Source organism: Etheostoma cragini, chromosome 24 (genome assembly GCF_013103735.1).
Source record: "Etheostoma cragini isolate CJK2018 chromosome 24, CSU_Ecrag_1.0, whole genome shotgun sequence".
Taxonomy (NCBI): Eukaryota; Metazoa; Chordata; class Actinopteri; order Perciformes; family Percidae; genus Etheostoma; species Etheostoma cragini.
Genome location: NC_048430.1, coordinates 2,823,052 through 2,847,113, shown reverse-complemented (window position 1 = coordinate 2,847,113; position 24,062 = coordinate 2,823,052). Strand labels below are relative to the sequence as shown.

General features: G+C 41.3%; 1 protein-coding gene across 6 annotated transcripts; it reads right to left on the bottom strand.

Moving 5' to 3' along the window:
• Window positions 1-560: 560 nt before the first annotated feature.
• dzip1 (DAZ interacting zinc finger protein 1) lies at window positions 561-14,636 on the bottom strand. 6 transcript variants are annotated; one of them, XM_034864434.1, is made up of 19 exons: window positions 14,489-14,636; window positions 13,726-13,916; window positions 12,944-13,528; window positions 10,110-10,194; window positions 9,041-9,156; window positions 8,711-8,869; window positions 8,472-8,609; window positions 8,329-8,391; window positions 7,548-7,676; window positions 7,157-7,205; window positions 7,003-7,053; window positions 6,737-6,796; window positions 6,176-6,351; window positions 5,606-5,810; window positions 5,153-5,321; window positions 3,355-3,713; window positions 1,953-2,074; window positions 1,670-1,829; window positions 561-1,159 (listed from the first exon to the last, which is right to left on the bottom strand). In XM_034864434.1, the coding sequence occupies exons 3-19, from the start codon at window positions 13,406-13,408 to the stop codon at window positions 1,068-1,070; spliced, it is 2,598 nt and encodes an 865-aa protein (XP_034720325.1). In that variant the 5' UTR covers window positions 13,409-13,528; window positions 13,726-13,916; window positions 14,489-14,636; the 3' UTR covers window positions 561-1,067. The 6 variants fall into 6 exon arrangements, with proteins under 6 accessions (XP_034720325.1, XP_034720321.1, XP_034720324.1 ...); XM_034864430.1 differs by having other exon boundaries at window positions 13,770-13,916; XM_034864433.1 differs by having other exon boundaries at window positions 13,726-13,907; window positions 14,489-14,635.
• Between the last annotated feature and the right edge of the window lie 9,426 nt (window positions 14,637-24,062).

Here is a 24,062-nt window from a genome sequence, read left to right as displayed (position 1 = left end):
TTACTACGTGGTATCGGATCGGTGCATAAACGTCAGTACTTCCTGATACCGATACCAGTGTTTTAGGCAGTATTGGAAGCGATAACATCCCTAATTTCCTTTAATGAGGTTATGCGCTACAGGAAATATAAATTACCTTATTAAAGCAAAGTAACCCAGATCCTGCAATAAGGCTGTGTTGTTGTTTTTATAAACTTAGTATTTATGACTGTTTTGTCTTTCATCAGGAAGCACCTTTGATTCTTTCCTATCTATCTGCCTGCTTTGTTCTTTTGAGTCAGACTGAAAGGTTCAGCACAAAGCAGAATCATTTCTCATAATGCGCTCTCTTCCAGCTAGGTGGCATTACTGCATGTAACGTAAATTAGTATTTGTTTACCTAATATTAAAACTTATGTGATAAGAAGTCTTGCATAACTGGGAATGTGAATTATCTTATTAAAGTGTGAAGACAACAAAAAAACTAATTTGAAATAAATCAGTTTTGGTTATTCTGCTTGTTAGGAGAAAGAAAAATGGCATGTGTCCAGATCGTTTCATGTAAAAATTAAGTTCAAGTATGTATTCCACAAAGAAATCTTTTATTGCTTGTATAAATACTTGCTATACAAAATCCCATCTCACTGCTTCATTTAACACATGAAGGCTTTATAAAATTTGATGTACAAAAATTACATACAACATCTGATTTGGGGTACGGGTTATAATTTAGTGAATATACAAAACAAAAAAGACTATTTAGAGTTAAACACAAAAAATAGTATAATCTAAGGCTATCAAAGAATTGGCACAAGGCATAAGGTTAGACAGAAAAAGAAAAATGTATCGATGTAATCTCATTTATCTTTAACACATTTATTTGATGGCCATCTTTTCTATACAAATAGTATACCTGAGTCCAAAGTCCATTTGTTAAGTATTGCTCTCTTGATCATAGCTTCCCTATAATAACAGTATGAAATATGGCTATTTGGCATGGACTGTAGGTGTCAGAGGAGTTGACTGAGGTCTTTTGTGTCTGTGCTTGGCGTAGAGCTACATCACCTGATCCGCTGTTGTGTTTATTGTTATTTATTGCTTATATCCTCGGAGTCGCTGATGTCACTGAGAGAGCACAGGCTGCTCTTTAGGGTGCTTCCTGTTCCCGCTTCAGTCAGACCTGCAGGACAAAACACAGACAGCTGTGTTAACTCTACTGCTTTACAGACTGGACAAGTCTAAAACAATCACTGCGACTTATTATAAAACCAACCCATTACTGTATATGTAATGTCATTTTATTTAAACAGGGACAATGCACAGTTAAAGATTAACCTTGTATAAGAACAAGGAGAGTAATCCCTGAGCAGGTAGGGAAAACAATAAATACTCAATGCAAGTGGCATACAAAACATGTGAACATACAACTTTACAAAACACATTCCTAAAAGCCAGTCTCCCCCACCCTTTCTCAACAAGGTTATCCTAACCTCTCCACACACACACACACACACACACACACACACACACACCCACACACACCCACACACAATTATTATGTCAAGCATGAAGAGGATTTGTACATGTAATAAGGAATGTTGGGTAGAGTATTGCACTGATTTATGGCCACAAAATCAAGGATGAATACTTCAACATGTCCTCCAATATTGAAGTTATTTCTGGAACTGACCTGATTTGGGACCCCTTCCTGTGGATGTTCCCCAGACACTGGTACTGGGTGAGTCCAGGCTCTTCCTCACTGTTCCAGAGCTCTGAGCTGGTTTCAATGTCTCCGGTTTGTCCTCTAAGGAGGAGACCACCCACTCACTGCTCTCTTCTAGATCGGTGTACTGTCACCACATACAGAAACATTATTCAAACACTTGACCTGCACGGGGCTGACGCATGATATCAAATGAGCTAGCAATTTTGTACAGTTTTGGACTGAGGTTCCATTACAGAGTGAATCTCACCGTGAGTTCCTGAACCTCGTCCTTCCTCTCTGGTAAGATGCTGACGCCCCCTGCTGGTTTCTTTATCGATCTCTCTGCAAACTGCTTCTCCATTTTTCTGGCCAGGTCATTGATTTTGTTCTCTAGGAGAAAGAGACAATTCATAAACTTCAATACACAAATGTGTTACGTTAACGCATTGCTGCACTCATTACTACCGTTTCCACTACCAATTTATTAACTGATGATTTCTCAGATTTGAGATTTTACAGAAGTACAAACTAAATAATGACAATATAATGGTGCCTGGCACGAATGAAGTGCGACATAAATTACTAACATTCTTCAAAAGACACCTACTTTACATATCTGACTATACAAATAACAAAACTATAAATTAGGTTTGTATCCAAGTCTTTATATCTTCCAGCAACGATGATGTGGATTCTGGAGTTGTTAACCTTGAGGTCTGTCATTTAGTTTATTTTTTATATAAAATAGATGTGGTTTTTTTCAATCACACGCTGACATACTTAGAACCTTGTTTTGCCACCTTTCCATGAAATTATCTTCTAACCTGTTTACAGCAGCTCACGTTGTGTTTGCCTAACCTGAAAGACCCATGGTTAAGGTATTACCTTAAAACAACATAATATTATTGAAGGGAAGTGGTTTTGCACTAACAACATTTATGTTTTGATAAAATACTGAAAAAAGACTACATTTTCTGCAGTCATAGTCAAAGTTTGGTTTTTGATACAAAGTTAAATAAGACAGAGCCCTACTCTCCTGCCATTTCGGGCATACTTAGTTACTCAAGTCAACAAAATAAGTTGTTTGTGTTTGTTGATGCTTTAAAAGTCTTTTTACTGAAAACTGCTGAAAATGATGCTATGAGAAACAAAACAGGACAGCTAAACAAGAAGCTGAAACTCACCATAAAGCTCCATAAAGCAAAGGAGAGCTGCAGATTCAGGTTATAATTCTCTGTAGGTTCATCACCAGCAGCAACCCCATTCACATTGTCACACTTATGTAGTTCCATTGTTATTTCATTCATTAATAAAAACATTGATTACAGGAATGTTGCTGGCCAGATTCTGGCAAATACCAAACAGGAGAATAAATTGAACTCCACATCTTCCCTGAAAACCCCCGGCTGCCTCTCTTCAGCTTAGCGTCATTGTTAAGTTGTTTGCTTTCTGAATTTGGGAAAACCAGGCCAAACATACCATTAAATGAAAAACTAAAGAAAACCTGGAATCGGGTCGAGACTGATCACATTTTTCTATATTTATTAATCAGGGAAAAACGTCCCAAACTAGCCTATTCACCATTATCAAATGTAACCCTTTTATGACTAGGGGTAAATAATTTTGATGTACATGCTTTGAACTGGCAGTTTGGACAATGGAAAACTTACCTATGCCATAGTTTCTCTTGTCCACGTTGCCGTTCTGGTCTTTGTAAGTCTGGAGACGCTTTTGGTCAATCTCCTGCAGCTCGCTGACCTCTGACCACTCCTCCTCATCACTCTCTATCTTTGTGACTGTAGTCCTGGTCACACTGCCCACTGGCCCCCTGGGCTGCTGGGGGTTAGAGGAGTATGAGTGGCTGGCTGGAGCCGGCCTAGCCTGGACCGGACTGGCTTTGCTTGCTCTGATTTGGACCTGGTTTAGTCTGGGCTGTGGTGATTTGCCCCTCTGCTGTTTTTGGAGCGGTTTGTCCTCCATATCTGTGTCCTCTTCTTCAGATTCTTCATCTGAACTGAAAGGAGGGGTCCTAAAGAATCACAGAAACTGTTTTTTTTACCAATTGTACAACATTTGTTTTTTTTAACGCTATATAAAATATTAACTATTTAAAATACTGTCAGACCTAATTCAGCATACGGCAACAAATGTAATCTATACACTTTCATTATATTATAAACTGGATATCTTAATATCATTTTATTTCCTTAAAATGCATTTTTAATCTGTTGCACCAGCGTCACACAGGTTTGACTCTAAGTTTGAGTGTTAACAATAACTAGCTAGTTAACCACTAAACTCACCACTTTGTTCATACTAACTCAACTTCAATCAAACATTGTTGCAGAGCTGTATGACAAACTGTATGAATATAGTCACTTTATATGTTGCATCCATAAGTCTCTGCAATACTTCCATCTTGGAAAAAGCATTTTGCTGAAGTAAACACTTGAACAAATCCAACTAATGGTTCCTGTTCAGCCTAATACCGACGGCGCGTTCATGAGCATTGGGGAAAAAAAATTCACGTGGAATCAGAAGTGGAAAACTGGGGCTATGTTTTGTTAAAAGAGTTTCCAAGTTGATAACTGAAGGACAGAAGCACAGCCAACAATCATTCATTTCCAGTAACAAGTAAACCAATTCAAGTCAAGTAGGCCTATGTTTTCAGCTCTTGTACAAACTGTAATGAGGAAAGTAATGCGTAATTGAAGAGCTTTGGGGTGTCCTTTGTTATTGTAATCATGGGGGCAGTCCCTGATATTTCCAGGTGGCATTACCGGACCATGTGTGTGCATCTCAGCGTCATTTTAAATAAAAAGGAGTTTAGTCTGTGCTCCTGCTTTAATATCAAAAAGCTCTATCGTAACTTGTTTCTAACTTGTTTGGTGCAACCTCAGATGCAATCCACTTTGTTGCAACACTGACAAATAAAAAAATTCTGGGTTGCATCTGTAGTATAGGTCAGGGCTTCTCAAAGTCCAGAAAAAGGATAAATCCTTATGAGTTTTAAACGTTTTTTATATAATATAATTATAATTTATATAATTCCAAAGTTTATTTTGTGTGGTATGTAAAATGTTGTAATGTAAATTGGAATAATAGGTTTTGACTTGTTTTTACAACTGAAACACATATTTTGTTATTACTGAATGAGTAGGCAACCTAAAAAAGGTACCAATGAGTAGCAGCACCAAATTCAAAGTACTGTTATCGGTACAAATGTTAAACAGGAAAAGAGAGTATGTTGCTTAAAAGCTAAGAGTGAGTTGATTAAATGTTATTTTGTTTCCCGGACCTTGAATAAAAATCAGATAGAACCTTTTTGTAATAACTTTGACAGCTCCTATTATATGTAATGTATTTTCATTCAATTCTTGTAATTTGATTATTGACACATTTCAACACCAATGAGACATTTATAGAAAACAACAATAAACCACATTGTCTACACAGTTTGTTCTTTACTTGGATGTGAAGGTCCTCAGAGCGGCCCTGGGTGTAGATGTCTTGGGTTGGGTGTTGGCCTTGATCCTTGGTGCCGGCTGGGGGGTCTTGGGCTGTTTGACTGCAGGTCCAGACACCACCTGGGTTGCTCTGGATGGTAGGCTACTGGATCTAGGGCGGATCTGTAACACTGCATGCAGAAAAAAAGAGATAATATAAACACAATTAGAGAATCAGTCACTGGCTCTGTCAGAGCTTAAATCTGTTTATGTGGCAGCAAACAAGCTTTCCCAGATTAGACGGATAGTGTTGGATGCACACGAAGTCAGAACCAATTACAAGCCGCTAATGCAAAAGTGGATGACAACAACGTAGCACAAAGTAGTGCATACAGTGTGGTTATTATTGGCCTGTGGGCCGAGCAAGAACTAAGCGAGACGATCTCATGTGCTAAGAGGCTTTTTGATGACTCACCTTGAACCGATTGTCTGGATCTGGCCTGTGACTCAGGAGCAGGGTCGCTGCCTCTCCTCTGACCGCCCAGCTTCCTCTCTAAAGTGCTGGCTATCTCCTCTCGATGGCGCCAGTACTCGGGCATCCCCTTTGCAATGCTCTGCCGTTTCGAATGCACCTTGGCCAGGATGGAGGCGAGGTCTTTGTCCTTTAGACCACTCTGATCCTGAGAAGAGATAGAGGACATTATGAGCAATAGTTACAACACAGGTTCAGTAAAAGAAAATGTAATAGTATTTTCGTTCTGTAGGTTGTACAATGGTTCTTATTCATAATTTCCACCAGTCTCTCCCAGAAATTGTCGACAGTCGTCCCAAAAGTGTGCGAAAAGCGTCTGTCTTTAAAAATATGCACCAGGTATATTTTTGATGCGAGTGGAGGGGCGTTAAAAGGAGAGGAAGGACTCAGGCTCGAGTTGGGCAGGCAAAACGCTATGCTCGGATGCTCCCGGAGTTGTATGATGCATGGCGGCTGACGGAACAAAACTGGTATTGGGTTAGGCTGAGCCTTACTTGAAAAGCGTGAACTTACAGGCTTGACTCCCAGGTTCTCCAGCTTCTCAATAACAGCCTGCTCAAGATCTGGCCGCATCTCTTTCTTGATGTTAGGGTTCCTTTTCAGAGCACTGGTGGTCATCCTGTGCTTCTTCTCAGGTACAGGCTCTGGCTTCTTCTCCACTGGCCTCCTCTCAGAGAAGCTGCTTGAGTCTGTAAAAGAAATCTCATATAAATCAGCCATTTAAGGATAATAAGGCACCAATTAAAGGCAGCAGAGGCATAAAGAAGAAAAAAAGAGCATGCATTTGCCAACTTTCACAGCAAGCTCAATGCCAATTGTTAAGTTGGGTAGATGGATGTGACTGCAATGGGGCAGGCAGAAGAAGAGAATGCCTACAAGTTTATTTGCAACAAGATGACGGATGGATGAAATGAACAGCAATGCTGACATCGCAGGCGGCAACGAATGTCACAGGCAATCAGCTTGCTTTCCAAAAAGTGTGGACAGAGATGACCTTAGTCCCGACACAGACTGATGCATCAATGCAGACAGCATGCAGTCGACCGGCTCTGTTGGTTTAATTTCCTGTTTTACCTTTCTCCTCCTCTGACAGCTCCTGTATAGGATCCAGCTTAATAGCAGAGACTGGCTCCTCTAATTGGACAGCACATGAGGTCAATGGTCATTCAAAGTCAGGGAGTCAGAGAAAATATGTGTTAAAAAGAGAGGAGGGGTAATGTGGTGACAGCACTGCTTTATTCATTTTTGCTATCTGAAATGTAAATCCTTCATGCATGAAAGCACATGCTCAGCCTCTGTGGGGTGACAATGTTTTTATATTCTGCTTTTTACTAACTTACCAAGTACAACTCTTTTTGGTTTAGGCTCTGGAGCTGGTGCACTGGCAATGACTGAAAAACAGAGAGAATGCGATGAATGTATTAAGCTCATACACGCAGTTTCATTCAGTGGAAAACTTTGCTGATGAAAACATTATAGAAGGAATATCCTTACCTGGTACTTCCACTATTTTGGTGGGTGGATTTGAGGAAATATTCCTTATCTGGTTAAAGAAAAATTAGGACTTGTTATATCTGGTCATTTTATCTCATTGTTGTGTCTGCTGCCCCCAGAATTCTGGAACCTGTAGTTTTAAACCACTTGTTGTTACCACTAGTAACCATGGGAAAATATGCAACAGGAAAAGGAAAAGTATCCAGGAAAAGTATCAGCTTCCTGTGCACTATGGTTCCCGTCAAATGTACAGTATCAGCATGTCTCAATACAACGCAATCTGAGGCAAATACAGGATATCCTCAACAAGGGCTGACCGTCCGCCTCATTTCCTCTCCAGACATAATCATACTGGGCGGTGATGGCTGTGTGAGTGGGAGTCGGTGCTAACCTGCTCCCTCTGAACCCGGATGGTTTGCTCCTTCTCCTGCAGCCTCCTGCCCATCTCCTGCTGCAGCCTGTGGCTGCTCTCCTGGTGCTCCGACACAGACGACTGCATTCTGCTCAACTCGTTCAGCAACTGGAAGATAACAGGAAGAAGATGCATTTTCCAGCTTTTAACACATGTCTGAAGCTAAGCTAAAGCTTGTTAAATATTTCACTCATAGAGTACTAGTTTTAATGGCATTAAATGCCAAATAATAATGGGGTGGTCATGGCACAGTGGATTTGACATATGTTTTTGGTCTGTGATACATGACCAATGTGTCCCTGAGCAAGACACCTAACCCCTAGTTGCTCCAGCAGTGTGTAGCCTCTGATATATGTAGCAATTGTAAGTTGCTTTGGATAAAAGCGTCAGCTAAATGACATGTTATGTAATGTAATAAATGGAGATGTCACTAATACCCGTATCGGAAAAAAGCCTCCGATACTGCCTAAAATGCTGGTATTGGTACCCTACCTAATTTAGCCTAAAAGAAAACTACTTAAAAAGTAGTTTGCTCTTTCTCCCGTTATGAGTAACTGTCAAACTGTTTTATGGCATGCATTGTTTGTGTTTGTTTCACAAAAAGTCAGGCTGTACAACAAAGATACAAATCGTATCACATCCATACAGGTATAGTAGTAGACATATGTTAAAACATAATACAATAAATGACACCATGGTATCGGATCAGTGCTTGTATCTGAAAGCAAGAAATAGTATCAGAAGATCTCTAAAAACATACCTGATTCTTTTCAGACTCATGTTGGGCCTTTATTTCCTGCAGCCTAGAGGCCCACTTTTTGTCCTAGAAGAGAATATTTTTTGTACTTAAAATAACTTAATTCACTTTTAGGTTTGAGAACAATATCTCTTCTCTACACAAACCTGTTTCTTCATTTGATGTTCCAGCTTCTGCATGGCTTGCATCTGCATCTCTTTGTAGTTGTCCAGATCTCTCTCGGGCTGCGATTGAACAGGGATGGCTGGTCTTTCATGCCTGGCTGTCTGATTCTGATTTGCTTCCTATAAATGTGAAATAGTTTAAAAAAAAGAATAGAATATATCCCAAATGAATATGAAATAAAGAAGCTGCTGATGGGATTACCCAAGTATCATTTTCATACATTGAGAGCTTGAACATTTCTGGTGTAAAGAAACTCCATCTCCCTGCGCATGCCATCTCTGCTGTCTTCTATCTTTCTGTCCATACGTGCCATCTCCTCAGCTTTAAAACGGTCCAATTCTCTCAGCAGGTCCCTGTGCATGGACTGCTGTTCTTTTTCCTGGAATCAAAACAAAATAGAAAAGAGACAAACCCACAAATGATTGGTATAAAAGTAGAAACTTAAATATTATTTTTAAGTTTTATTTTTAGGCTTATTCAAAAATCAGGCATGTAACCAACTGCCCAATCCACTGACCAGTTGGTTCAGCTCTGTCAAACATTTTCCTACCTGAGCTGTTTTGGCTTGCAAGTCCTGTTGCTGCTGAACAATCTGCTCCTTCAGATTGTTGATCTCCAATTTAAGGCTTTCAATCTGAGATTTATTCTCACTGTCTGACCGTAACTCTGGAATAATGTAAGAGAAATAATTAAGATATTGTATGTAATGATACAATGTGAAGGAACCCGCAAAAACTCTAGCGCTGCCCCGTTTTCCTGCTGTCCAATTTTCAAATCATTAGTCAGGACCCATCAGTCAACTGAGATTTGTCGAGTTGAGCAGTCTTTATTTTTTTTTGGTCAGTCAGTGTGCAGCTAATGTTACTCCTCTGTGAATTTCTGTTCCCACAAGTAGCTACAGAGTGAGCGTGCTTTTCGTTTCCCTAATTAAAACAGATTTGTGAATTTACAGCTCACAGCAACATCATACGATATTGTCTCTGTTTTTTGTTTCTAGTATCTGGAAAAATATTGTTAGCGTAGTGTAAGCTATGTTATTGAGTTGCCTGTTAATGAAATGCACTAAGTTCATTTAAGCTGCGCCATTATTGTGACAGGTAAAAACAGAGGAAGTGAAGCTTTAGTCTCTTGCTGTCAAAAATGGGGCACATTAGCTCAGAGACTAACTTGGCTTGTTTACTTCACGTTGAACCCCTGGCAGGAAAATCTGGCAGGTCAAGCATTGCTGAAAAAAAGACTGAATAGTCAAATATGCGTATTGAACAGCTTAATCCGATTTGATTGGCAAAATTCTGAGTTAGGTTCATGGTTAAAAATTTACTTTTTTCGTTTAACAGCCAAATGGAAGCAAATGTTCAAATTGTACCAGCCATTCAATACATTACTATTGTTTTTTGGAAGGTGAGTGATGCAAATCTACCAGCCACATGGACAGTTTACCAGCATTTGGATGGTCGACGGTGCTTATTTTGGACCCTGGGTACAGCCCTACAAGACTCCATCCTCAAATCCTGTAATGTGTCTTCAGAGTAGGTGATTTATCTCACTACTACCTTTAGTGTAGTATCTCTCTCTCTCTTCTAAACTGCTAAGCAAACCTTCATAACTGGCCGACTTACCAATCTCATACTCGTCAGGGTGGCGGCGCTGCATGTGATGCTGGAGAAATGAGGAATTGAGGAAGGATTTATCACAATGTGGACACTAAAAGAAACAAAGATAATACAGGCATTAATATATCCCCTTGTGCATTTTTCAAAATGAGAGCAATCTCAAGCAACAAACACTGGAGTAACACTGAAAAGACAGTTTAGATGAAGTATCAGGGAGATGTTGGTCTGAAGTTTGATGGGGATTCAACATTTTCAGTAACATATGTTTAACATTGCTCATTGAACTTCAACAACTGGTTCATAAATCAAAAGACAATCACTTAAGTCAGGGTTGTTTCCGAAATCCCTCTCTATTTAGTTATGATTCGGGGGGAAATACGAATGACGATCTTTTAGCTTAGAATTGATATCACGATTGTCTGCCACAATGACTTTCTCATGAAGTGTAATGTTTAACGCACACATGAACCACGACAAAAAAAAACAAATTGGCAGTACCAAACATAGATTTTTTTTGGCACCTATAGCACTTCACCACGAGCCTGTAAACAGAGGATTCAATGAAGAGAAGGGAGAGCAGTGTAGCGCTTCAAAACCTATTTTATACAGTCTGTTTAAAAGTCACAGAAGAAATTAGTAGTGTTTGTGATGCAGTCGGCTCGTAAAATTAGAATTAAAATGAGAATCAAACAAAATTTAAAAAAGTGATTTTAAAATTAAATTGCGATGTGTTTTGTGTAGTTTTCCTATGCTGCACAGAGGTTTGAAAAAGTGAAATTATTATTCAATAAATGGATACTAATGTCAGAGTGAGTCAGCGTAGTCAGGCTGAAGATTTTCTTAATTAATTGATTAACTGTTTGGTCTTTAAAAGTCCACAAACATCCATCATAGCTCCCATGATAACTTCAAAACTTCACTTTAATTACAGACAAGGAAAGGCGGAAAATCTTCACATTAGAGGAGATTGAACTGTTAATCCATTACCATCAAAGTAGTTGATGTTTTTTCTTCCGACAATCAACTAATTGTTACTAGCTGTGCCTTTTTTATTTTTGTGTCTGAAGTTTCTGCGGGAAATTAATGCACTATATTTTGTCCAAAATTTCGAGAATGTAATAAATAATTAGTGTTTATAGTATGTTCACTACTTTCTGCTAACAATCCCAAAATGCAAGGTGTCACATTTTATAGTCCAAAATCTTGTGTAGTCCAAAACTACCGGGTGCCTATTATATAGGGAGTAGTAAATGAGGTTTCAGACAAAGACCAGTTTGACGCTGAGATTACGCTCCAAACAGGAACGTCCGCTGAGTTCAGGCATGTGTTTTTCAACAGACAGATAGCGTAAGTGATGTTGATTTGCTCCCTGCGGCAGGCATCACCACACTCCAGCTCCCTATCACTTAACAACTAGACTAGATGGTGTCTATGCCACACACAGACACACACAGACACAGTACATTTAACTCTGCCGCTCATCGTGACTGTTAAACTTGCTTCTACTGATATCTTGTCTCAACATACGGCTGCCAAGATAACGGGTGCCACATGACACGGAAAAGAAGTGCGTCGCTACAATGAATATGTCTGTAAGTGCTGGAATTAAATTAAGGGTCCAATATGTAATCTCTGGTGTATTTTTTAGTGGTTCTACTGTAATTCTAAGCCAAAAAGTGTGTCTGTCAGTCGGGTACAGAGCTTCGCGTCAGCACTTGCTTCTATGACTTTTAAAGTAGCAGCATCTAACGTTAGCTACTCCGCTGTGCTGCGGAGTGATGTCTGGCTATGGGAGACAAGTATCTAACAACATAGTTGTGGATGCTGAGGTCTCAGCCTGGCAGCCTCAGTGAACTTCGAGTCTGGGGAGGAGGGGGCGGGGGAGACGACTATCCAGAATTTTGAATTTGTACCGCAGTAAGTATTTTAAAAACTAGCTCTCAGTATTAAATATTGCACCTTTAAAGGCTTTGGAATAACTGTGGAATTTGAGATTGAAATAAAGTTAGAGCCCTGTGTGTGTATTTGGTAGAAACGTGGCGCCATGGCAAGCAACAAACGCCAAAGGTCCTGAAGGGAACAAACCTCTCTATCAATTATTGAGCCACCTCTGTTAGCTGAGCTTCTGGTGCACACCTAGCAACCACATGCTGACATGACACACTATATCTGTTGCCTTGGCAACCGCTTGGTTAGGTCAGCTGCAGCAATACACAGGAAGGACAGAGGGAGATTTTGGTTTTGGGGTATAAATAACCAAATGGTAAGTGAGCTACCTAACAGAGACAATATTTACAGGCAGAGGGATCCAACAGAATCTAAAACATACACGTCTTCAACAACACTAAAGAGGACAAAATGCTCTACAAGGACATGTGAGGGTGGGGGGAAGTGGGAGTCAGCTGGTCATCTTGATGACTGCAGTTGCCCCCCTTTTGTAAGTGGATTGAAAAAACGTATTGTTGCCAATGACACCATCTGTTCTGCAGCTAAATCCTATTCTTCCAGTCTCAAAACAGAGCTTATTATAACCATACCAAAACAAGGCTGCCACAGCCGATTTTTACAGTGCATAGCAACCATTTTAGGACCAATATATTGTCAGGCACTGATACAAGCCTTCAAACAATTTCCTTTTTTCCCTCCAAACCCTAGTGTTAAATGCACAAAGCCAGAGCTGTGAATAGATCTTGTGAACGATGACACTGTTGGGGCCCCTAAAGAGGGGGAGCGAAGGGGCTGGGGGATGATGAAGCTAGCTGACGGCTTGCCAAACATATTTGAGATGCAAATGGAAACGGATACCCCCAGAGAGTGAGCGCTCAGCGTGTCAGCGGTACCTTGTGGCTGCTGCTGATTCGTGGCGTAAGCATGGACTGCTGGGTGCGAATAACCCTCCTCCTCTGCTTGAGCTCGGCAGTTAGTGTCTTCACCTTCTCATCCAGCTTCTTCTGCTGAGCCAGCAGCTGCTCGCGGTCCCTGTCAGCGGCCGCCAGACGCTCCTCCACCGCACGCAGGTTGAGGGTGAGAAATTCCTGGCAGTGGAGGAGCCACTCCACTGTGAGCTGGGCCAGCTGCAAGAGCTTGACCAGAGCTGGGTCCACAGGGCTCTGGCACCGCTGACACCGCTCCCCGTCCAAGCTGCAGAATGTAACACCGCTGATGTGCTCCTGCAGGGCGTCCACATCCAGCTGGCTCACCACCAGGTCTATGTCCACGGCATTAATTCGCCGCCAGTCCACACTCTCCCTGCGCGGGCGGAACTTGAAAGGAGGGATGATGGCGGCTCCACTGGATGGAGTCATGCTGGTTGAAGGCAGAGAGTGCTGGCTGAGTGGGGAATTCAGGAGGGATGGGACCCCTGCTGATGAGTGGGTCCCCTGGGTGTCACTGGTGTAGGGGTAGTATGCTCCGTTGTGAAATGGCTGAAACAAAGACCAAAGAGATGTTTTAAATCCACATTGACATTGTGCAAATTTCAACAATTCACATTGAGCATAATATATACAAGCTACACAATCACAGAAAGAAAGAGAAAGAAAAAAAGACAGCCAGCAGCATCTGCTTTAAAGTAAAACAACAGAGGACAGATTCCACCACTGTCGAGGCAATCTCCATCTACCTATTATGCTGTCGCTGTCCTGAATGCAGCTGTGCTCTCCTTACCATCTTCGACAGATTATGCCTTAACGGAGAGAATGAAATCGAAGACCCGTTGTTCCTCTCCGTTTCCGCCCCCTTGCAGGCAGCTCAACGCGACAACGCCGACGCTGGGCGTCCGCCACGTTACCATGGAGACAGAGACTAGCGTCCCTGGGGAGAGAAATGTTATCAAAACACTGCATGCAATCAGCAAATGTGTCCCTACAATGTGTGGGAGATGGACTACGTCCTGTGGGAAAGACAGCAATGCACCTTAAAGTGGCCCACTCGACTTAAGCAAACCAATGAAACGCAACCTAATATACCTGCAAATGAGCACGAGGAGTTTTAGCGAAAATGGTTTCCTTGCTAACAGCAAATACAGCTAACGGTAATCTCTTGGCATCACGTTTCCGAAACAATCACTTCATGTTGGAGCAGGCTTTTTATACCCTTGCTTGACCTAAACAATGGCACACATGCTTGAACTTGTCTAAGCAGGGGTAAAGATGTTGTTTTAGGTCCAAAACAGTTCACAAATTGTCAGTCATGTAAAGATAATTCGGGTAAGGTTTTTTTCAAACCTCTCAAGTTAACTTTACTTGCACGGCTAGCTAACGGACATTTTTGTCAACGTGTGGGGCAAAACTTTAAAAACGTAACTACAACAGTATCCTATATGACTGAGTATTGTGAATTTCAAATGTTGTAAAATACTGAAAGACTTCATTAAGACAACTTACCAGAGGGTTTGTGTTACTAAGTCACAGCCTTTGGACAAGTTTTCTTGCAACGGGGCCCCAGGCGAGTTCAGGGTGACGTAGTTGCTGGTCTCCACATTCCTAAATCCCTGCTTACAAAAAAAAAAGACCGCTATAAAACTCACTGCAATAAATAACCGAACTTCCTGTACACACCTTCAAATTAAAACGTTGATGATGTTTAAAGGACATCTTTTTAGGGTGGGGTTATTTCCCTGGCAATTGACTGCAGATGAAATTGTGTCAATGAATCTGGCATATACAGATATGTAATGTTCGTAAAAAAATGTTTAGTTTAGATCCGTAAATACCTCTTAGAGCTTAGATCATAACCAAAGGGGAAAGTCAGTGTCAGACATTTACACATGTTCTATTGGGCAACTAAATGCATTGCTTTAACATTTTTGAAATCTGTCATTTGGCATTTTGCATGTATGATAAGTTGTGTATCGACAAATTATATTATATTTCTATATCTATAAATTTGGGATATTTATATAGGCCTACTGTGGTTCTTTCAAATTATATTGTCATACTTTGCATTCATACAGTATGTTACAATCTACGCCATATGATATATCTTGTTATATTCTCTTTTCTCATCTGGTTTTTAATTGTGTTTGCTGCTGAAGTTATACAATTTTTTTTTTACTATTAACTAATATGCAGCTATGAAAATGTTCCAAATTGGAAGCACATCTACCATTCTGAAAAGAAACCATTACTTTGAGGGCAATGCTCCTCATTTCCGGTGGTATTGGGGCGACTTCACGCAGCTCGCAGTGAGGAGGGGGAAGGGAGAAACATGCTGGGCTCTGAAATGGGGAGTCTGAATGAAAACAGGGATGAAGGAGTCGGGGTTGTAGACGGTCTCCACATCAGTTGACAGAAACTGAATAAAACATGATTAACACGTTGAAAGCAGAGTTGCCCGATATGGTTAGATGCTGACTTAACCACGGACACAGCCCGAGTGATGCAAGTGAAGATTTCTCGTAAACTTTGCGCCAGTAGGTGCGCTGGTCTTGTGTATAGGCCTCCCCCTTCTGGTCGAAATAATCTGCTGCTGGGGAAATGGTTGATTTCCCTTTTTTCCTTATAACTCCTGTATAATCTAATAGGCTAATAATAACATCGTTTAGTTTGATTTTGCAAACAAACTTCAGCTGTTACACACACAAACACACACACACACACACACACACACACACAATATATATTACAACGTAAGGGTCTGGCCTCTCCAACAGGTCACGAGATGACCCTAGGGGGGGACATAATATTATTAATGGCATGGAAAGTTCTGTTTCACAAATGTATTTAATTAAAAACACTTTTATGTAGCCTAATCTTTCCTTTCATATTGGATATGTTGACCTCCCTTGGGTCCCAAACAACTATTGTGGTGAAACCATTTAATTTAATTTAAGAGGGGAATTGTCTGTTTGGTGGAACTACTAACAACTCTGAGAGATCTGAAACACGACAAGGAGCCCCAACTAGACTTTTTGCTTTTATTGTGAGGGGCCCAAGAAGGTTGGTAACCCTAAAAAAAAAAACGCATTGCAGTTTTTAAGTTCTTATTATAACAATTACAATATTTCCATCCTTTCATGACTGTGGCGGCCACCTTAACATAGTATACATTATTTCACCAGTGGAGGTCAGTAGAGATCTGATCAGAGCTCTTCAGCCGCTGTGGCTAGACTGTGAAGGAGTGATGGTGATTCCTCCCTCCTGTCTCCCCTCTCTGTCAGAGGAAATGCTGTCTACTGCTGCTGTGATGGAGAGCAGCTGCAGGGGGCGACACAGTCCCGGCTTTAATGGGGAGCAACGCACAGCAGGGTGGATCCACACACATCTGTCCATGCACGTACACTGCCTGTATTCACAGATCAGTCTTAAATTGTTCTTTGGATGTTTCTTTTTAAGCATAACATTAAAGAATGATTTACATTCAGGACAATGCAGGCGCTGGCTCAGCACTAAAACAAAGCGGGACATAGTGTGAAGCTGGGTAGAGTTTTTTTTTTTTTTTTTTTTTTAATCACACATGCTGTCAAGAAACAACTTGCATTGGCACGTCCCAGCGTGTTGAACTCTCCATCAGAGTCCCACTGCTGGGAGAGGCTGAAGGTGTGCCATTTCCCCGGCCAGTCCCCACAGACAGCTTCAGTCGAATCCTGATAAATAGAGATTTTGATTCCTCTGGACAGGGCCTGTGGCTGTCAGGATAGCCTGGGGCGGGCATGGGAAGCTGTGTCCAAGTAAAGACAGGCAGCTCTCACCAGTGGCATCACAATGAGGCGGTGAAGATCAGCTCTAGGACAAGCTGATGTTCTCCTTCCTAGATGCTCCTACACTCACTGTAGCCTCAAGGCCAGTGTTATGATGTTTACTTGAAAATAAAAATCCACACTTTTTGATAAGAGTTTACCAGAGCGAGAGACACGCGCGGGCAGGAAAGTTGCGGCGTTGCATTAGTCATGCAGTAAAAAAGGAGCAGGGTGTGTGGAGGAAGAGGAGCGGACCTCTTGAGATGAGTAAGCACAGCCCTACACTCAATTTACTGCTTGATTTATGAGTTCATTTCCTGTGTGAAGTTCTCAGCGGGGGTGAGGTGGTATATCTTTCCCACTATAGGTAGCAGTAGCTCCACTTCCCAATCCCCCCATGAGACCCACTCTCACCACTCTAGGCCTTAGTGGGACTATAAATAATGGCCACAGTAACAAATACACATTGAACACAGAGAGGAGAGGATGCCGAAGCATCTTTATTCATAAAGGAGGTTCTTATCTTCCCCTGCAGTGGATGAGATGGATTCAGACCCCTCTGCACACTGAAATGCTGTGTACAGATATCCTTACTGTGTTTCTGCTCTCCACATAAGCATCTAGAGATATTTTGATGATCAGAAGGTGAAAAGAAACCTTTGGTACAGTTGTTTTGTCTGTCTATGTGCGTGTGTGCACATGCAATTTATAAATCATGGTGGGATTCTAATGTAGTGACTATGTTTCAAAACAGTTAGGAGATACAGCTTGCGAGGAGGGGTGCAGAGTGAAACGCCACAGCGACTCAGGAACAACAACAACTTTCTCAATGGTGCTTAAATCATCATCATCACCAACACTGGAGCACCCCAGGGCTGTGTTCTCAGCACCTTGCTCTACACCCTTTACACTGCAATAGCCCATCACCCGTCCCTACTTACTTCAAACATGCTGATGACACTACCGTAGTTGGATTACACAACAACAACTCCATCACAGCGTACCAGGACTCAATTTCCCAGTTTTCACAGTGGTGTCAGGACAATTACCTTCAACTAAACATAAAAAACAAAATAGCTGGTCATGTACACATCCAAATCACCACCTGGACTGAACCATACCCACATCCACGGCCAACCAGTTGAACAGGTCAGCAGTTTTAAATACCTGGGACTCATTATAAACAATACACTCAACTTCAAGGAACATGTCACTAACATCCAGAAACGCCCACAACAAAGACTAGATGTCATATTCAAACTGAAAGCCCTTTCTGATGCGTGTGTAACTGTGGCTTATCTTCAACTCGTCCTTCCACGAAGACCTCACTCTTAATCAATGCTCTACCTAACTCGAATCAGCTGTTGGAGGCGTTCACCTTCCTGCTAAACCAATCAGAATCATTACACAATGGCAAGACCAATCACAGAGTCACATCCCTGCTTTAAATAATTGTTTCTCCCTTTGACACTTAGCTGTTTTTGCAAAGAGTGCAATCCTTAACCCCCCCCTTCCACCGCTAGTCCAGCTGACCGATCCGGAGCCTCCTTCGGTCTGGTCTTCGGGCTCCTTCATCACCAAGGCCTTTGTACATTTTATTTGAGCCGTAAAATACATTTTATTTGCATATCTGCAAACAAGTCTCTCCTGATTGAAATGCTAACAGATGTCCATAAGGTTCATTTGTAGACAGCTAGACTTGCCCAAAGGGCTGAATATAAGAGGGATGAATACCACAGAACACAATGTTACTCTTAAAAGGGGAATGACAAATGTAAAATTTATAATGCATTGTAAATAAAGCGTTATATTTGTATCTGTTTTTATGACTGCTTTGTGTGTGTTTGGGTATCTGCACCATGACCACCAAAATTAGTTTTCTGTGTTTTGCATGTAAGTGCAAATTAGTGCCCTTTCATTTCAGCATGACACAGTAAATGCAAAGCAAAAAGGAAATACAAACGTGTATTGTATTTCACTTTGTCAAAGTTGGACATGCTTGTGTTTGTTAACGCTGGCAGATGTGGGAGCATGGCAGTGCCAGTCTGCTCCCTTTAACACGACCAGAATCCAGACAAATGGATGTGTCAGGGTGAGCGCTCGCCACTGCCCGGCCAGAGCGGCAATCTAGCCTACAACTGCCCACTGGTTTTCATCTCAGACACTTTGTTGTCTATTTTCAACGAGGCAGCCTCAGGGGTCACAAGTGGTGAATCAGCCTTGTGGGAAGGAGAGATGAAAGGGTGCTGCGGTGGGGGAGGGGGGAAGAGAGAAGCATCCCACCGTTCGCTTTCATTGTCCCTATGAAAGGTGCTCAGGTCAGAAGAGGTACCAGCACATAAGAAGTTTATATATATATACAGAAAATAGCAGACAAATGATGAGGTTTGCACTGATTCCTTCTCGTCCTCCCACTAAGTTACAAGGTGTGGGCTCCATCGGATAAATCAGCCACAGCAGCAGCCACGGATCCTTTGGAGGAAACACAGGTAATGGAGATTGAATATGTGGAGAGAGTAATGGATGATGAATGTGCTCACAAGTATAAAACTCAGACTTTATTGTAAGAATGTATCAATCCCTGCACATTTTCTCTAGGAGCATCCCACGGATAATAGCTTGCAAATGTTAAGGCCTCAAACGTCTTCACGTGGCAGCCATCTTGAACACATTTGGCTGGCTCACTAGAACCTTCTTACAGAAAAAATAAAATAGTTCCATTTCATTCACCCAGATTGTATTTGGGTGGAGACGAAACCTCAGTTACAGATATCTCAAAACTTGTGTAAACTAAATCTCATTCCTAATAAAACTATCTGCATGGCTAGATACTAGTACAGGTTAAGTGAGAAAATATGTTTTCTTGTTGGTAATTTGGGTGAACTGACTCAAGCTAGTTATTTCTGTGCCATTGATGGCTTTATAATATTTAGGGAACCTGACATGAAGGAAACTGAACTTGTAGTTAGACGAGAAAAAAATGATTATCCTTCTGAAGTATGAAGCCAGAACAAGTGATGGTTCGACAGCTTGCTTGTGACGCCACACAAGACAGCGAGTCTCCCCGTCTATGTTGCAAACTAGCTATAGATATACAGTGTGTGTGTTCATGTTATATACATACACACACTGTATTTGAATCCATTAAGCTAAAAACTACAGGAGAGTTCATCTTCATCCATTGTCTACAATTCCCAGTGACACAATACATCGTCTATGTGTGGGACTGAGGTTGTATTGGGTAAAGTTGAAATAAGCGCTGTGTCATATCCAACTGCTTTGTTGAAAGTACTCTAAAAAAGACAGATTAGTTCTTTTCAAGGGTGCAACATCTACATGACTACACTAAAACAACGTTTCTTTAAATCTTTACCCTGGCCAGTGTGACCTAACAGCTGTGTCTTCAGTGACCTAAAACACAGTTAGTTTGTGTGTGTATGTAATGCCGAAGCACATAGGGAAAAAAAAAAACAATAGTTTAAGTGTGAATAGGCTTAATCTTAATAGTCTCCTGGCCCTAGCACTTAACGGACAGACATGAGAGTGGTCCATACTAACTCTCTGCAAGAAAGAGAATAAGCCCCAAATGATAACTGTTCATATAACAGTACTTAGTTGCATTGCATTTGTGACAGAATCTAACGGAGAGGCTTTGTTTCTGAATATAAGATGAACTGGATGGTACTGGATGGCTGCTGCAGCTCAAAGAGAACGACCGTTCTCTTCTCTTTCCTGCTCTCTCTCTCATTAATTCGAACTGTCAAAAGTAACATTAAGTCTCTAATAGGGCTACCCAAAGCACTGCAAAGACTTCCACTTAATGTGGGTGCTAGACTACATTCATAACGCACAAGTCATGTCTGCTTGGAAGGTTAACATCATAGTCTAAACTGAATGGTGTTTTGATTGTCATGTTTCTTTTGTTGTAATTGATTTATTCTAGGTGCACTTCCCCAACTTGTGTTCAAATATGCCTTTATGTAAATACAAAGAAACCAATGCTGAATGCTGTCGTTAACAGGAAACCAGCAAGTAGGAAACTAATTTCTGTCTCACACCTAATCAGGCGCAGCTCCATGAAGTTAAATAGCACCTTGTTATGATTAGCATTAAAAAGAGACACTTTCCACACCATTACCTGATTTCTTACCTAAAGGATCTAATTATATTTTACGCCAACTATTTAGTTACAGGACAATTAGCACACTGCTCCTTCTAGATATACCTGCACCACAGGGAGTAGTGTTTTTAATGGGTTGTACGGACTGTGATGTTAATACCAACCTTCCAAGCAGACAAAGACTTGTGCTTTATGTATGTGGTCTAGAACCCAAATTAAGTTAGGACCACAAGTGGAAGTCTTTGCAGTCCTTTGGGTAGCCCTATTAGAGACTTAATGTTACTTTTGACAGTTTGAACAAATGAGGGAGAGAGCAGGAAAGAGGAGAGAAGATAACTGTCGCTCTCTTTGAGCTATGGCAGCCATCCAGTGCGGGTCTTCTTAGTATTCGGGGAGCACCTTGTTTTTATGTCAGCGCGGGACAAGAGAAGCACTTAACGTGACATTTAGAGATGCTCAGGGATTCTCTTAGGAGGCCAGAGGGAGGGAGAAAGGAACCAATGATGTTATCGCAGACATGTGTTTTAAATGCCAGGAGGGGTGCTTTGCCAGAGAGCTTTGGCCACAAAGATGAGAGAATAACCCCGGCCTTTTGGACTTGCACCTCTTGCACTGGTTCTGGGGCTCACGTTAAGCTTTGTCTGAAATGATTTCATCTCCTATCTATCAGATATAATCTTTTAAGGCTTACAGAACAATCTTCTTAGATTGTACATTAGGGCTGCTGTTATCCTTAGAAGAAATCCACACATGCACGTTGCATTTTAAATAGTCAGCTACAGGATAGGACACAGCTTCATGAGTGGGCGACAAGCTTTCTGGGATTCTGAATCTTAACCAGATGGTTGTAATACACATCTTAACTGTGGAATACAGCCATGTCTTAAGACTCTCACTCCCCTGAATAATATCCAAAATCCCTTTGCCATTAATACCACACTAAATATCTCTTATTAATGTGGATTTATCCTGAAGGGACACACACAACAAGGCAGCATGAATATTTAATAGGTAAAGAAAGGTCAGTCTTTTGGTATAGATGCTGAGATTGAACTAATCTATCATCATTTGTGTGGGAAATGTGTTCAATTAAAGCAAAACCACTACGTATGTTGCCACTTGATGCAGAGATTTTTCTTTACGCTGAATTTTTCAACAAATCCATGTAATGAGTGTCTAAATGTTTTGCAATTCAAATGTGCGCCATTCATCCATCTTACAAATGTATCTGTCTTCACGCAGTCTATGTAAGCATTTGTACTTGTGCACAAAATGCTGTTGCGTTTCATGCAAGGTCTAGCGACTCTGCCCTAGCCTCTAATAAATCAGGCAGGGAGTTAGATATGTGAAGATAGAGCTGCATAGTGATGAAGCCGCTGCAGGGGAGCACAGTTTTGGGAAACAAGGTTAGCTATTCATCACAAAACATCCTAGCGAGGGATCCGGAGAACTTCCCACAGACTCATTTTTCCATTTGTCGACGATATGTGGACTAGTCGTTCCTGTAGGCCTCAGTCCTTTTATGCTTCATCACTGCCAAGACACATCGCCGAACAGTTTTCTTAGAAGTGGTGCCTAGTGTAGGAGGAGAGCGCAGCAGAAGCATCGCAATATGAATTCTGTCACTGATGATGGCTGGGTAATGTAGGTAGCTGAATTGGTTTTACTGGTAAGAGTTGGCCAGAAAGATGTCTGATTCCGTTTGATCTGCGATAACACCACTTCTCTACAATATTTCACTATATTATAATTTCTCATTATATTTGACCGTTTTCCATCATGTGCAACTGCACTTTGCCAAATGCTCCCTTGCGGACCCTTTTCCCCTCACTCTGCCACATGCTTATATTCTATGTGCATTTACTCAAGAAGGAATAATCCATTTGTACATTTCTCACCATCGGAGGGCCCCTTGAACATTTAAGGCTTTGATGTGTGGTTGTCTAATGCATTTACCTAAGCAGCTTGCCATAACAGGCCGCACAGAGATTCTCCCTGCACGCTTCCCCCCCATTTTCTGCAATGGGTCTGGATTGCAAAAATAAAGTATTCTTTTGAAGCCTCTCCTTGCTGCCACTGGGGAAGGTGCTTTCTGTAGATAATGACTTCTTTCAATTTACAGCTATCCCGAAGATGCTGAAATTTTTTTTTTTTTAAATTCTTACTTGCTCAAGGCTTGAGTACCTGCAAATGTTGTGACATGAATTTAATCATGGCCCTTTGGCGTGAACACACATAACAGATTTGGCCAGACATGAATTATTCCATCTCTATGGCCAGCACAACAAAGAGGCCCAGCTGCCAGATAGCGGGCATGGAGGTACTTTAAAAAAACGAAAGCATAAACAATGCTTAAGACTGGGACAGATTCCAGTGGACGTGTGCTTGGAATATGTGATGACTGAATTCATGCGGCATGCAGTCTTAAGCAATGTTGCTGTAAATTGGCAATAAAATAGTGAACTGTGTACTGCCAGAGTTATTGGGCACGTGGCCCAGACAGCCCCTGACTCAGCTCGAAAGGCATTGTTAACCTGACACAGACACTCTCCAGCTGGATGGACCATTGGCTGCTGTAACCGGTCTGAACCTCACGACAATAACGGGACACGCTTGTGGCTGCGTGTACTGCATCGTTTATCTAGTGTCACCTTTTAAGGAAAAACAGCTTAATTCACCACAATAAAAAACACTTACTGTAGCTAAAACTTAGGAAAATGGGGTCAATAGGGGTTTTCATCATCAAGATTTTGTTTTTGGGATCAAATTACAAAACAATTACTAACAATTAGCTGAGACATGAGAAGGTGTCCCATGACCAAAGAAAAAGAAATACAGAGAGGAAAGAACATCAAGTGGTGAATTTTAGAACAAGAAACAGTGGCTTTGAAAAGTCACTGTGTAATCAAACATGCACTCCCCCCCCCCCAACAGAAGGAATCGTGTTGAAGTCACAGATTGGGCTTTTTAAGATAAAACGTGTTTGACACAATTAAGTTCAAAGAGAAAAACAGCATTCACAGACAACCTCAGAACACATTGACCTAATTGAACTTTCTGATAGTATTACACAACTGCTTGGGCGAGTATAAGAGTTGATGTTTAGGTACTGTACATGTTCACAAAGGTAGAAAGATAAAAACCAAGACAGCTTAGATGA